General features: G+C 55.5%; 1 protein-coding gene across 3 annotated transcripts in view; it reads left to right on the forward strand.

Moving 5' to 3' along the window:
• PTPN5 (protein tyrosine phosphatase non-receptor type 5) overlaps nt 1-15,049 on the forward strand; it is a 64,418-nt gene that overhangs the window by 36,848 nt on the left and 12,521 nt on the right. For 2 of the 3 annotated variants that reach the window (XM_070072573.1, XM_051834005.2), the window contains exons 3-7: nt 12,023-12,207; nt 12,666-12,773; nt 13,025-13,108; nt 13,502-13,743; nt 14,751-14,940. In XM_070072573.1, the coding sequence (XP_069928674.1) occupies nt 12,023-12,207; nt 12,666-12,773; nt 13,025-13,108; nt 13,502-13,743; nt 14,751-14,940 (809 nt within the window). The remainder of the gene's footprint in view (nt 1-12,022; nt 12,208-12,665; nt 12,774-13,024; nt 13,109-13,501; nt 13,744-14,750; nt 14,941-15,049) is intronic. The other variant, XM_070072575.1, reaches the window with a different exon arrangement.

Below are 15,049 nucleotides of genomic sequence, written 5' to 3' on the forward strand. Positions count from 1 at the left end.
TAGCAGCAGTGAGTCTTTAGAGCTGAAAGAGCCCTCGCCCCACTCTTTGAATTTACAGAAGGGCAAAGGCCACAGAGCACAGCCCAGTGCAGACAAAGCACTGAGGCCTCTTGACACCTTGCCAACGCCTTGCAAGACTCCTGGGTTGTCACTGCCATCTGATGGCGGCGGCACCGGAGGCTGGGAGTTGTCAGCATTGTCCTGCGGGGAAGCTGGGACAGCCCCTGGTCACCTCTGTCCCCTGGCCTTCCTAGACCTCTGAGAGCATCTAACAGGACCCACGGAGAAACCCAAGCCGGCACCCCGCCTTCCACTGCCAGGGAGCCTCAGGCCTTCGACGCCCACTGGCAGCCCCTGTTCAACTTCCTGTGCTAGCTTAGAGAGAGCTGGATCAGAGTAAAGACAGGCATGCCGATCCTAGTCCCACTCGTGCCCTCAGCTTCCTCTTCCATAAAATGGAGGGTGGAACAAGATGGGCTCCCAAGTCTAAGCTGCCTTCCCCTCATGTAGGCACTTGTGCTGAAGTGTCAGCCACTGGGGGTCTCCAGTACTGCATGGCCCCCGGGCCCCTGCTGCCTGTCTTCTTAGCTCCCAGTGTGGGCAGCTGGCTGGGTGCTGCACCCTCCAAGTTTTATTGACCCTTTTCACCCGTGTGCTTCTGGGCCTCCGCTCCAGAGAGGCACAAAGAACTGAGCCATTGTTTCCAGCCACAAAGCTGTGTGCAGTTTCACATAGAACCATTTTATTAGATCTCATCCAAAGAGTTCTTGAGCTACATTTTGTTTTGAAAGCTTGTTAGCATTCCAGATTTAATTAACTGCCAGAGACAAAGCTGCCCCACTTCACCCACCCCCAGTCCATGCCCACTCCATCCACCGACCCCAGTTGCCAGCCAGCAGTCTCAAAGCTCCTGCCCACACCCAGATGGAGCACCCATTGTACCCCTGGGGGCTCACCTGACAGATGAAAGGGAGACCCTTAGTGTTGCCTTTCCCTCTCCCTCCCCCACCCCCCGCCATCCCTCCCTCATCTGAATGCTGGCTCCATTTATTGAGGTTTCACCATGGGCTAGGCACCAGGCTGGGCTTTGCATATTGTACCTCATCATAGCCTTATAACCTATCTGGCAAATTTTAGGGTCTCTGTTTTCCAAAGGAGAGATTCGGTCACCTACCAAGGATGCACAGGTAGTAAATGACAAAGTCCAGCTTCAAACCCCAATCTGTGCATCCAAAACCTTTTACAGCAGGCCACTGCAAGAAGCTACCTCCCAGGGGTAGGGTGGGGGTGGGGAGGAGCAACTTGTGTGGACAGAAGGGACTGCAGTGCAGACTTTTAGGGTCCAATGCTAGACATGGCCCATGTTGCTTGGAAATCTGCCCACCTTCAGCTTCCAGATGGGGGTCCCATTCTTGCCTCCTCCTGTATTAGTCCATTTGCATGGCTCCAATGAAATAACTGAAGCTGGGCAACTCTATAAGGAAGGGAGGTGATTTTGTTTGCAGCTCTAGAAGGGTGAGGTCCTGCCTGTCTAATGGCAGAGCCCACAGGCGGTGCACGGCATCCTGGTATGGGGCAGATTACCTATGTGAGTGTCCTCTGGTCTCTCTCCCTCTACTTTGCCACCAGGATTCAGTCACGAGGGTTCCACCCTGGTGGCCTGATCTGATCCCAGTCACCTCCTAAAGGCCCCACCTCCAAACACCACGGTCAGGTTAAGTTTCCACCCTCTTCATACTGGACAACTGGGATTAAATTTCAACACATGAACCACTGGGGAGCACTCAAACCATGTGCAAACATGGTACCTCCCAGTGTACCCACCTCCTTGGCACGGCCTCTCTGATGCCTGCCAACAGCAGTGCAGCCCCCTCCCCCTGCCCCAGACCTAATGCTGGACACCCTTGGCTCCCAGAGCTCTTCTCGCGGTCATGATCACCATCCTGCCTTTCTGAGCCCGCCTTCCTAACTAGTGTGTGATGAACTGGGCCGAGGGGAGAAGTCCCCTCCACTCTGGGATGGCACCCGCCCCTCTGTCCTGGGATGGGCGGAAGCTCCTTCTCAGGATGCCCTCCCCTGACAGGGAAGAGGAAGAAGCAGCTGCAGAGGCCCAGTCCCCTTGGACAGTGGCTGGATGCTGGGGCGGGCATTTGGCCTGGTGTTTAAGATTCCCATGTTCCACATAGAGGACCTGGGTTTGATTCCCAGCCTCTGCTCTTGACTCTGGTTTCCTGCTAATGTGGACCTTGGGAGGCAGCAGTGATAGCTCAAGTAATTGGGTCCATGCCACCCATATGGGAGACTTGGATTGTGTTCCCAGATCTAGGCTTCAGCCTGGGCCAGCCCCAACCATTGCAGACATTTAGGAAGTGAACCAGCAGATGGATTCTCTCTCCCTCTCACTCTCTCTACCTCTCTTCCTCCAAATTAAGTAAATAGAATAGAGGATCAACACTGGTTCCAGACTGCCTGGGTCTGGATCCTGGCTCTTCCATCTGGGAGCCTTGGGCAACTCACTCAACTTCGTACTTGTGTCTTGCTCTCTCTGAAAGGGCAGTTCCATTACCTATGTCATGTGGTTGTTCTCAAGGCTGAAGGAGTCCATGTTTGTAAGCAGTCACTTTACAATCATCAAGGTCTCTTCTGATCACCAGGCAGTCCGAGGGTAGCCAGATCTCTTACCAGGCAGCTCTACGTTTCCTGAGCCATAGTGCCAAGAGACACAGCAAAGGCTGCGTAGACTTTTCTAAGCCAGGTTCACAGTGCCATAAGACCACTTCTGCCACATTCTCCTCTTCAGGGACACTAGCCAGGGAGGGGACACAGACCCTCCTATTAAAGGGAAGGATTGATAGGCACAATTAAGACCACGTTTTAAGTTACAGAAAGTCATGTAGCTGATAAATGGTGAGCACCCCCATTCTAGTCCGGAGTCCTTGTGCCCGCCCCCTCCTGCCTGCCTGGGGAATGCGGCCACAGGCCCTGCCCTCAGCCAGCTTACCCTCCGAGATGCACCTGCTGCCAGCCGAGACCTTGCCAGTGTGTGCCTGCTTCTGTGCATCTCTCGGTCTTGTGGGGTGGTGGGGACAGTGCAAAAGTTGGGGTCAGGACAGAAAACATCTCAAAGGCAGGAGGTGATCTTGGTGAAGAACCAGGCCTAGGGCAGACGCTTGGTGACTGTTTCCTGTCCCCAGCACATGCCCTGTGGCTCCTAAATAGCTTGACACACACCCCTCAAATGTGGCAGAAAGTGCGTGGACACCACTCCAGCCTCTCCCGGTGAAGTCCATGCAGCGGCCAGCAGGGCTGTCATCTCGGAGCCCAGGGCAGTGCTGAGGGTGTGACTTGATGATGCAGAAATAGCCAATTGCCTTTTCCTTCTGGGTGCGCTCACCCATAGAACCTTCCTAGTTCCCCTGGGACTGCATTTCCCATGACTCTGCATTCAAGGCTTATCCACGCCCCCCCCCCAAAAAAAAAACTTAAAACCAGGCCTGGTAGGTAAATCTGCCCACTCTATCCCCGTTGTGGGTTTCCAGGCCTTTCTATAGAATCATAGATCTTGGGCCATAGTGACCCAACAACCTGGGTTCAAACCCCAGTTCTGCCTCCTCCTGTTTTCTCTCACCCTGGGCAAGCCCCTTACCCTCTCAGTGCCTTTGTGGCCCTGCCTGTAAGCCGGGGCAGTGCCGCAGCCCACAGCATGCCCGTGAGCACAGAGCAGGGTAAGACTCAGGTAAGCCAGGGCCTGGCTCAGAGCAACTGAGGAGTGGCCCAGTGCAGGCAGCCCACCCCACCACGCCTCTGTTGGTTAATCCCCCTACCATTGAGAAACTGCCCAGAGTTAGAAAACTGCCCAGGGTACCCCCTTACCCCTACCCCACACCCCCATCCTCACAATGAGATGAGAACAGGAATCTCATAAGCAAGGAACCAATGCCTAATGGTGGTATTTTAGACACAGGGTCAGGCCATGGAACCCAACACCATCACCCAGATGACCAGGGGGTGGGGGGGGAGGTAGAGGCATTGGAGACGTCTCCAGATGATGAGGTGAAGGAAGCCTGCTCTGAGGCCAGGAGGAAGGGCCAGCTGTGTCACCCAGTGTTTCAGCTGACAGTGTCGGCCCTGGAGACAGACGGCCTAAGTGTTGTTTTAGCTTCTACCCACTTATTAACAGACCTTGGTCAAGGGCCATAACTCCCTGTGCCTCAGTTTCTTTATCTGTAGGCAGCACCCAGCTTCCAGGACTGTTGTGTGGGTTAAATGTGCTAATACATGTTAAAGCGGTTAGAGCATGTGGTGAGCACTCATACATGTAAGTTAACAGTGACAGCCGCCGTCTCAGCCATGCCAGTGACCGGCTGTGCTCCTTGGGCCGCTTCCCCGCCTGAGAGCCCAGCAGGCTGGCCCAGGTCTCCCAGAAAGGCCTGCCAGGCTCCGACGGTCAGTGGTGCTGGCAGCCCAGGCAGGACTGAGTGTGATGTTCTTTTGGGCAGGGCTGCCTGTGACTGTGTGGGCCAGACTGGGAGGTCACTCCCGGCCACGGTGGGAAGGGAAGGAAAGCTGAATGGGACACAGCCTCCCTCCTCACGTCAGCAGGAACAGGCTGAGCCAGCCTTCGGCTTCAGTTCCGGGCGGGGGGGGGGGGAGGGGGGTGGATGCCGGCAGCCTGGGAGCTCGAGGGATGAGTCACCGACAGGAGCAGCCATGGTTCTGGAACTCGGGCGGCAGCAGCCCCAGGGCACAGAGAAGCTGCAGAGTTTCAGGGTGGGCTTTGGGAGCTGGGTGACAGGAGGGGGCTCCTAGTGCGTGCAGTGCCTTGCACACCCTGCCCAGGAACCCTAGCACTTTGGCTCGGGGCTCCAGGCTCCTGTCTTCCGGTCCTTCTGCCATCCCTCCGTCTCATGGAGCCTTAGGGGACCCACCAGCTGGAGATCAGGCACAAAAGCTGCAACCCCCCTGCACCCCGCTCCCTGCCAGACTCTCTGCAGCCTGCCTGCCTTTGCTGCAGTGCCCCTTTCCTGAGAAGCGGGAAAGAAAAAGGAAATATCCAGGAGTGTCAGGAAGCCATGGGTTCGAACCCCGGGTCTGCCCTTCCTGGGGCACAGCCCTTAACCTGTCTACACCACTGTCCTGGAAAATCCCTTCACCCTGCGCAAGAGCCGAGCCCACGAGGAGCCCGTGGTGAAGTCGCTTGTCAGCTCTGAGTCACGGTTCCCTGCGTGGCAAAGCAGCTAGCTTGCTGTGAACTGCTGCCACGCCAGCCCTTGACATGAGCATCCGCCTCTCACTGACAAAGCGGGGCTCACGATGATACCGTGTCTACCTCATCGGGCTGCCGAGAGCGCCTGCGACTGCCTGCATGGAGATGCTTGGGGGGCTGCAGCCAGCCAGCCCCGGGGAGGTGATGTGATCGCTGTCAGAACCAGAGAGTGAGCAGAAGGGAGGGCAGAGCAGGGAGAAGGGTTGACATCATCTATAGGACAAGACACCAAAAAAGGCTGAGCCCGGAGCCCCAGTGGTCCTCGCAGGAGGCCACTGTGCTGTTCCCTGCTGCAATCCCAGAGCTTGGTAAAGAAGGCACAGGGTAGACGCTTCTTGAATGGCAGGAAACAATCATGCATTCCCATTACTTGGCATACAGTTGGTGCTCACTAAATGTGTGTTGAACTCATGCAAAATGAGCAGAGACTAAAATCAGAGGGATGGGCTCCACCTCTGCAGTTTCCACTGCTTCCTGTCACGGGTCCCTACCCCCCACCCCAGAGGCCAGCAGTTCTTCACGGAAGCTCTGAGTTTCTCCCCAACAATTGTATGCAGAGTACGGTGTGTGCTGGGAGACAGACCATCCCGGGTGAAAAGCTAGCGGATTTTTGACCCAGAGAAACTTCTGAGTAGAGCTCGCTCCGAAAGACGTACATCTAGGCGCCCAGTAAATGCCTATCGGCTGGATTCACCTGGCCGCCAGGACCGCCGGCTACTCAGAGGTTTAAAGAGAAAAAGGAAAACCTCCCGCTTTGTCTGGAAGATGCATGCACAGGGCCCCATGAGCCTGCGCTTTCTCTCCCACCCCTGTGACGCACAAGGCAGTTAACTTGCCATCTCTGACGCGCAGGAGTGATGACCACGCAGTATCAGAGAGGCTCGCCCTGTGAGCAGCTGCTGTGATCAGTGGTTCCCAGAGAGCTGTGCACACCCTGTCAATGCCTTGCATCCCAGTGTATGCATTCAGCTGTGACAGGTGGGAGTCAGGGCCTGAAGCCTGGGGATACCAGTGACGCTTCCTACCATCTGAACTTGGCCGTTCTCTCTCTCTCTCTATTATTTCTTCCTCAGCACAGGCGTTATAGCACAGTAGGTTAGGCACCCACATCCAGCTTCCTGCTAACGCACCCTGGGAGGCAGCGGATGATGGCTCAAGTGCTTGGGGCCCTGCCACCCACATGGGAGACCCAGATCGAGGGCCTGGCTCAGCCCTGACTGTTGCAGGCCTTTGGGGAAGGAACCAGGGCATTGAAGGTTCTCGCTCTTTTTCTCTCCTTCTCACCCCTCTACCTCTCCCCGCCCACCTCCCTCTCCTCACTCTCTTTGTCTTTCACTCTGCCTTCCAAGTAGATGGAAATATTTTAAAAATACTTTCTCTCGCTACAAATACACATGTATATATCTACATATTTATTGGAGGAAATTCAGGGAATGTAAATGAAATCACCTCCAATCTCAGCCTTCCCCAAAGGAGCGCTGCTAAGACCTAGGTCTGTCCCTGCCATTTATCATGTACAGCAATTATGAAGCACTTACTGTGTGCCAGCCATTCGCTGGAGTCTACTCTTTGCAAGCACTATCTTTTTTTTTCCTCTTTATAATTTTTATTTGTATTTCCTTGATGGCTAGTGATACTGATAACTTTTCACATATTTATTTTTATTAACGTATTTTTAAGTAGGAAATAATTATGATACAAAATTATAAATTTCTTAGATGACTAAAAAGCCTCTCACCCATTCCTAATTTCTTAGGAGGCACTATTTTTTGTGTATCCTTTTTTTAAAAAAAACTTTTATTTAGTAAATATAAATTTTTAAGGTACAACTTTTGGATTATAGAGGCTTTTCCCCCCATAACCACCCTCCCACCTGCAAACCATCCCATCTCTTACTCCCTCTCCCATCCCATTCTTCATTAAGATTCATTTTTAATTTTCTTTATATACAGAAGATCAACTTAGTATATACTAAGTAAAGATTTCAACAGTTTGCACCCACACAGACACACAAAGTATAAAGTACTGTTTGAGTAGTAGTTTTACCATTAATTCACATAGTACAACACATTAAGGACAGAGGTCCTACATGGGGAGTAAGTGCACAGTGACTCCCGTTGTTGATTTAACAATTGACACTCTTATTTATGACGTCAGTAATCACCCAAGGCTCTTGTCATGAGCTGCCAAGGCTATGGAAGCCTCTTTAGTTCACAAACTCTGACCTTATTTAGACAACGCCATAATCAAAATGGAAGTTCTCTCCTCCCTTCAGAGAAAGGTACCTCCTTCTTTGATGGCCTGTCTTTGCCACTGGGATCTCACTCACAGAGATCTTTCATTTAGGTCATTTTTTTGCCACAGTGTCTTGGTTTTTCTTGCCTGAGAAACTGTCATGGGCTTTTTAGCCAGATCCAAATGCCTTAAGGGCTGACTCTGAGGCCAGAGTGCAAGCACTATCTCATATGAACTCCTCATCTTACATCAGTTATTCTGCATCTTTTTTTTCTTGAAATGTTTGTTTATTTCAGAAGCAGAGGGGGGGTGCAGAGAGAGAAAGATCCTGTTTACTGATTCACTCTCCAGTGCCTGGAGCTGGACCAGGCCAAAGCCAAGAACCAGGAACTCGATGCTGATCTCCCACCCAATTACTTGCGCCATCATTGCTGCCTCTCAGGGTTTGCATTGGCAGGAAGCTGGAGTCAGAGTCCTGTATAGAACCCAAGCACTTCAATCGCTAGACAAAGTGCTTGCCTCTGCTTTCTTAGTTTTAACATCAGGGAAATCATACTGTTTTGTAACCTTGCCTTCATCCAAACTTTCGAGATTTCTTTCCATGTTATTAAATATTCATCTACACAGTCATTTAGAATGGTTGCATGATATTTTATTCCAGGTAAGTTCCATGCTTAGCAGACTGGGGTGCATGTACCCCCGAGGGCAAAGCCTCAAGGTGAATGTCACACATCTGCTGAAGCATAAATTTGATTTGAAGATTTGGGAGGCAAAAACACTGTAATAGTAAAACAAGCTGAGATACACTGTAGCGCAGGATGCTGAACACCCATGAATTTCAAACAAAGCAGAGTCCACACGTGTGTGAGCCAACTTTTGTGAGGCCCATGGTCCCTGTCCTCTGAGGTCAGGAGCATCCGAGAAGCACTGCTTTCTAATTCAAGCCCTGCTTTTTATAGGAGTGGAAACAGACCCGGAGAGGGGAAGGGATCGCCCCAGATCCACAGCACGTGCACCACAGAGCCAGTGCATAAAACCCAGCCGACCCTGGCCTGCAGCCCTTCCCCCTCCTCCGCATCCAGCACCCACCATGTGGGGGTGGAGATTTGCTGCCAAGCAGCCAGCCCTCAGCCTGATGACACCAGAAGCCCTTGTCTTCCTACATGATGGTGGCCTTCCCTTCCTCACCTTGCTGCGAGGACCTGAGCACACTGCTCAGGGGGCCGGCAGCCGTGCCCCTCACAGCACAGGGGTGCCCTCTCCTCACCCACAGAGGAGCCACTGCACTTGGTGTGTCGTGAAGTGCATTGCGGTTTGATGCTGTGGTTGCTGTTTTTAAAAATGTGACTTATGCAGCCGGCGCCACTGCTCAATAGGCTAATCCTCTGCCTGCGGCGCCGACCCTGGGTTCTAGTCCCGGTCGGGGCGCCGGATTCTGTCCCGGTTGCTCCTCTTCCAGGCCAGCTCTCTGCTGTTGCCCGGGAGTGCAGTGGAGCATGGCCCAGGTCCTTGGGCCCTGTACCCTCATGGGAGACCAGGAGAAGCACCTGGCTCCTGGGTTCAGATCAGCGCAATGCACTGGCCACGGCACGCCAGCCGCGGCGGCCATTGGAGGGTGAACAAACGGCAAAGGAAGACCTTTCTCTCTGTCTCTCTCACTGTCCACTCTGCCTGTCAAAGAAAGAAAGAAAGAAAAGAAAGAAAAGAAAGAAAAGAAAGAAAAGAAAGAAAAGAAGGAAAGGAAGGAAAGGAAGGAAAGGAAGGAAAGGAAGGAAAGGAAGGAAGATCTCATAAAAAAAAAAAAAAGTGACTTATGGCCGGCACCGCGGCTCACTAGGCTAATCCTCCGCCTGCAGCACCGGCACCCTGGGTTCTAGTCCCGGTTGGGGCACCGGATTCTGTCCCAGTTGTCCCTCTTCCAGGCCAGCTCTCTGCTGTGGCCCGGGAGTGCAGTGGAGGATGGCCCAAGTCCTTGGGCCCTGCACCCACGTGGGAGACCAGGAGGAAGCACCTGGCTCCTGGTTTCGGATCAGCACAGCGCGCCAGCCGCAACACACAAGCTGTAGTGGCCACTTAGGGGGTGAACCAACGGAAAAAGGAAAACCTTTCTCTCTCTCTCTCTCTCTCTCTCTCTCTCTCTCTCTCTCTCTCTCTAACTCTGCCTGTCAAAAAAAAATGTGATTTATGTAGTTGGGTTGGAAGGAAGAGGGACAGAGGGATCTCCCTTCGCTGGTTTTCTCCCCAGGTGGCTGCAACGGCCAGAGTTGGGTCAGGCTGAAGCTAGAAGCCTGGAACTCCATTCAGGGCTCCCATGCAGGTGGCAAGGGCCTAAGCACTTGGACCATCTTCCACTGCTTCCCAGGCGCTTTAGCAGGGATCTGGGTTGGAAGCAGAGCAGTTGGGACTCTAACACTGGATGTGGTGTCGCAGGCAGCAGCCTGACCAGCTGCGCCACAGTGCCAGCCCCAGCGTGTGGCTTTGTAGCCAGATATTTACTGCTCAGTTTTATCCGTAAGACTGGGAGGCTTTTGAAGATTAAAAATGATCTTGTTACATTTCTTATAATATGCCATGTATCGGGTACCCACTAACTACTAGGCATCATGCCGGGTGTTTTTTTCTTTAGTATCTGAAGTCTTTATACAGCTTTTTAGAGTGTGCACAATTATCCCCATTTATCAGGTAAGAAAAATGAGTAAGACCATCACTGGCGTAGTAAGTATCCGTTGTAGACTTACATGCTCAAGACGGGCTAAGCAGTCACGAGGAGCAGCACTGGTAGCACTCTGTCCTCAGGGAGCTTGCAGGCGAGTCGGAAGGTGATGTTCAGGAAGGCCATAGTCAACAAATCGTTTTACGGACCATGGAGAGTGCACTGGGTTGAACCCACCTCTTAGTAGCTGGGTGACAGCGAGCATCTCTCTCCTCCTCTCCATACCTCATCTTCCTCTTCCGTCTGTGAAGTGGGGATAATAGCAGTACCAACCTCCTAGGGTTTGCAAACAAATTAGCGCACGTGCAGCACTCAGAACAGGGCCCTGCACGTTACAGACGCGTTGTTGGTGCTGGCAGTAGGCAGGAGGGGCCTGGGCTGCTCCCTCTTGTACCGCAGGGCAGGACCTACTTCAGCTGCAGATTGCAAGATGGCAAGGTATGGGGGAGGCACAGGAGGGGTGCAGGGAGTTAGAGGGACGTCCCAGGCAGAGGGAACAGCCTGTGCAAAGCACGGGGGCAGCAGGCACTTCTGGGAACTGCAGGGGGTTTGGTTGGCACACAGCAGCTAAGGAGCCATCCAAGGTTAGCAGCTGGGGAAGCGGGGCCCAGCCACAAACATAGGTGTCTCCAGGCCCCGGGCTGTTGGCATCACAGGAGAGAGGCCTGGCAAATGTTTGTCCAGTGAGCACACAAACACGGAGACAAACAGCTATGCTGGCCTCCCATGGTTCTGTTGCCATCCTGCTGGAAAGGAAGTCCATCCTCCTGTAGCCATGGCGATGTGTGCACAGCCCCTTCCCAGGCTATCCAGCTGTCCACTGCCATTTTGTTGGTCCCGCTCTTCTTGGCCGTAAACTAAACCCTGTGTGTTTGAGTAGGGCCTTCCAACATCTGGGACGCCCCCTTCCCCAGGGACCATCCCTGCAGTCCCCACACTAGAGCCAGGGCCTCTAACCTAAGCCAGTGGTGTTGAGACTCCTTAGGAGTGAGTTTTTGTTAACATAAGCATAGCAGACCCAGCGCACAGACCGAGGACAACCACACTTGTGACACGGGGGCTCGGAGCACACAGCACCAGCCCCTGGTGCACCTGGGGAAATGCAGTGGCCCTGTAAAGTGCCTTTAGAAAGCCAAGGATGGAGCTCAACCGCCATTTCCCAGGAGGACAAACTAAGACGTAGGCAGGGAGTGATTCTCACCAAGGAGACAAGGGACCCCTACCCTGCTACACCAGAATTTTCTCCACGTTGCCCTAACTGCCTTCCCCCTCCAACCCCGTCAGTGTTGGGGGTGGGGAGGCCTGAGGGACAGGGTCACGTGGCCATGATCTCATTAAGAGTCTCACCCCCCAGCCCAGTGGGAGCACAGACCAGAAGAGACAGAAATCCCCAGTGCAGGCGTGGGTGGCTTGCTCAGGGTCATGGCCTGATCCTGCTGTGTCTTTCCCCCTCCCTTTTTTTTTTTTTTTTTCAATTGAGTTTGAGGTGGTTGTTTTTTGTTTCCTTAAGAAATGGAAAAGAATGAAGCTGAGTAAATACAGCGGTATTAACTCTGAAAAACCTCCTGCCATTTTAACTCTGTTACTGGAGAAATAAAAGAGAAATAATCTGTCCACCCACACTTAGCTCTTTCTGACGAAGGTAGGTGAATATCGCTCTTGCTAATCTAGGGTGACTGCGGGAAGTGGAGCCGCACCGACTGATCCCGCATCGGATCAGAGGAAGCCACGGCAGCGCGGCCAGGAGTGGCCACCCCGTGTGCGGACAGCAGCCGTGCTCAGTGGCCTGCGTGTCCCGCCTTCCACAGGTCTCCCCGACCCTGTAGTGATGGAGGCGCCGGACAAGATGGAAGGGCTCCCTGACTCGCCGACGGCAATGCCACCGCCCCCACCGCCCACGGAGCCAGCGCAGAAGCCGCCACCTCCAGGCACCGGCAGCCACTCCCTCACCGTCAGGAGCAGCCTGGGCCTGTTCGCTGCCGCCCAGTTCGTGGTAAGGACCTGCAGGCTTCACCCGGGCCTGTGGCCAGGGTGGGCTGAGAGACCGCCTCGCCGCTTCCTCCCAATGTGGCCACCTGGGGAGACAGCAGGGCAGGGATGTCCTTGGTGTCCCTTGGCAACTCTGGGTCTTCATGGCAGGTGTGAGGGGAAGCCTGGAGCTCTGAGCCCCTCACACCAGGAGTTGGGCACACGGGACCCCCAGCCCTAACCCCCTGGTTCTAGAAGGTCTCTGAGGACTTCCCTTTGTGTGACATTCCCAACCGGGTCTCCTCTGGGAGGGGCTTTCTCCTGGCTTCCTGAGGCCTCCTCTGGGGACCCCCTTCCCTCAGCTGTCCCGAGGTGCAGGAGCCTCCCCCAGGGGCCCGGCTGAGGCCACAGGTGAGCTCAGCTTGGGGGCTGGGGAGCGAGTGCCTGCGCTCGGAGCTCAGTCCGCTCCCCTGGCCGCCCCAGCTTGCCTGCGGGGTACTGTGGTTCAGCGGCTATGGCCACGCGTGGTCGCAGAACGCCAGAGACCTCATCTCCTCCCTGCTCACGCTCCTGAAGCAGCTGGGGGCCACGGTGAGTAAGCTCCAGGGAGCCCCCGGGGAAGGGGGGTGACGGGGTCGGGGGCCCATCCCACTCTCCCACCCGCAGAGGGGCTGTCCCTAAGTTCGGAAGGATACTGCCAGCCCAGCCCCTGCAGTTCTTCAGCCTGCTCCCCACCCCAAGCCCTGGGACATGGGTGTTCAGAACCTTAGTTTGGCCACCTGGAAGAGGCGGAAAATGCTGCCACCGCCAGCACCCTGACCTGTTTGTCCGCCGTTCCGCAGGCCTGGCTGGGCGCTGGGGCCTGGGGGCTCCCCAGTCTGCTGCTCCTCTCTCTGTCTGTGGGCCTGCTCCTCGTCGCCCCCCTGGTAAGGCACCAACCCCCCCAGGCTCAGGCCCTGGTTCCCCCTCCCCCTCCAGCTGCCCTCTGACCTGGGTGAGGTGAGGCCAAGGGTCCTGTCTCCTTCCACTTGTGGGCCCTTCCAGGAGCGAGGAGACTTGCAGTGACCTGGGCTGGGGAGAAGGTGGCTCTGGGAACCCCCCAGGCCCACCAAGAAGGCCTGAGCCCGTGAAGATTCTGAGCTGCAAGGCAGGAGAGTGGAGGGACAGCCCTCCTGTCCAGGCGACAGTCCCAAGGAGAGCAAGGCTGCTGCAGACACTCAGAGGGGCAGGAGACCCCGCCCCGTGGGCGTCCCAGGAACCCCGGGGTCAGCCAGCACTGTCCCCGATCCCCATCTGTGACACCACGTGCCTCCCACTAGGTGTGGCACTTCCTGAGGGCTCCTGCAGAGCCGCCCGCCCCACTGCCCGCCGAGGACAGGCGCCAGTCGGTGAGCCGCCAGCCCTCCTTCACCTACTCAGAGTGGATGGAGGAGAAGGGAGAGGATGACTTCCTGGACCTGGACCCCGTGCCCGAGACGCCCGTGTTTGACTGTGTGATGGACATCAAGCCTGAGGCTGACCCTACCTCACTGACCGTCAAGGCCATGGGTCTGCAGGAGAGGTGGGAGGGGTGGGGGCGGGGTGGGGGAGGGGTGCCTGACTCTGACCTCCTCCCGGTGCCCAGGACAGAGCTGGCCATACATCTCAGCCAGTGGAGACGTGCTGTTCTAGTGCTTCGCGTAGGTGCCACCGCCTCCTGTGTACACACAGAGGTGTGCGGGCAGACCCCTGCGCACGCTCATGCAGCCCTGCATGCCAGTGAGTCCGGGTGGGCTTCTTCATTGCAGACCTTGGCTTTGCCATGCCTGCGTGTATCAGCAAGGGGACAGCGTGGCGTTTGCCCAAGTTCTCCATCCAAGATCCCTGTTTTTATGGAGTATCGCGTGGTGCTCCACAGAGCACACCTGGGAGATACAGACACCCCCTTTCCAGAGCCAGGTCACCCCAAGTCTCAGTTACCCACTTGACGGCATGGAATGAGCACTAGATGAGGAGTCAGAAAACCTAGGTTTTGTCTCAGCTCTGCCCCCGCCTTACTGTGACAGTGTGGGCGAAGGGGGCAGGGGGCTCAGTCCCCCTCTACGGAGCGCAGTGCAGCTACTCCAGTGTAGACATCCTTGCTGCCCCTGGGACCCCCTGCTGGTCTCTGGCACCTGGGCAGCCTCCATGAAGGCTGGCTGGGCCCAGGGCGTGATATAGAGGATGTGGAGCTGTTTCTTCCTCTCTCTCTCTCTCTCTCTCTCTCTCTCTCTCTCTCTCTCTCAGCTCCCTGGAGGCCACAGGGAGGAGCCGCCTCCTGCACTGACAGAGGAGAGCCCAGGGCAGCCCAGTTGGGGTTGCTTTGGCTGAAACTTTTTAAAAGTCGGTTAGGGGCTCCAGGATAGGAGGCAGGATGTGGGGGGTCAGGCTGAGACTCCTGCTCCTTGTGGCGTGCAGTGGGTCAGGTCACTCTCCCGCTCCTCTTCCTCAAGCCCACCCTGGCCTCCCCCGCTCCCCGACCATCCCCCCTCCTCATCCCACCCACTCCACCCTCTGCTGCGAGGCTCACTTTTCTTCTTGTGCCTCCAGGAGGGGCTCCAACGTGTCCCTGACCTTGGACATGTGCACGCCGGGCTGCAACGAGGAGGGCTTTGGCTACCTGGTGTCGCCCCGCGAGGAGTCGGCCCACGAGTACCTGCTCAGCGCCTCCCGCGTCCTCCGAGCAGACGAGCTGCACGAAAAGGCCCTGGACCCTTTCCTCCTGCAGGCGGAGTTCCTTGTGAGTCCCCACCCCCACCCCACCCCGAGTTGCTGGCCTCTCTGGGCGTCCCGGTCATGCCCCTGGCTGGGAGGTAGAACACAGTGCCCAGAACGCGGCATCTGCAGAA

This window comes from Oryctolagus cuniculus, chromosome 1 (genome assembly GCF_964237555.1).
Source record: "Oryctolagus cuniculus chromosome 1, mOryCun1.1, whole genome shotgun sequence".
In the NCBI taxonomy this organism is placed as follows: Eukaryota; Metazoa; Chordata; class Mammalia; order Lagomorpha; family Leporidae; genus Oryctolagus; species Oryctolagus cuniculus.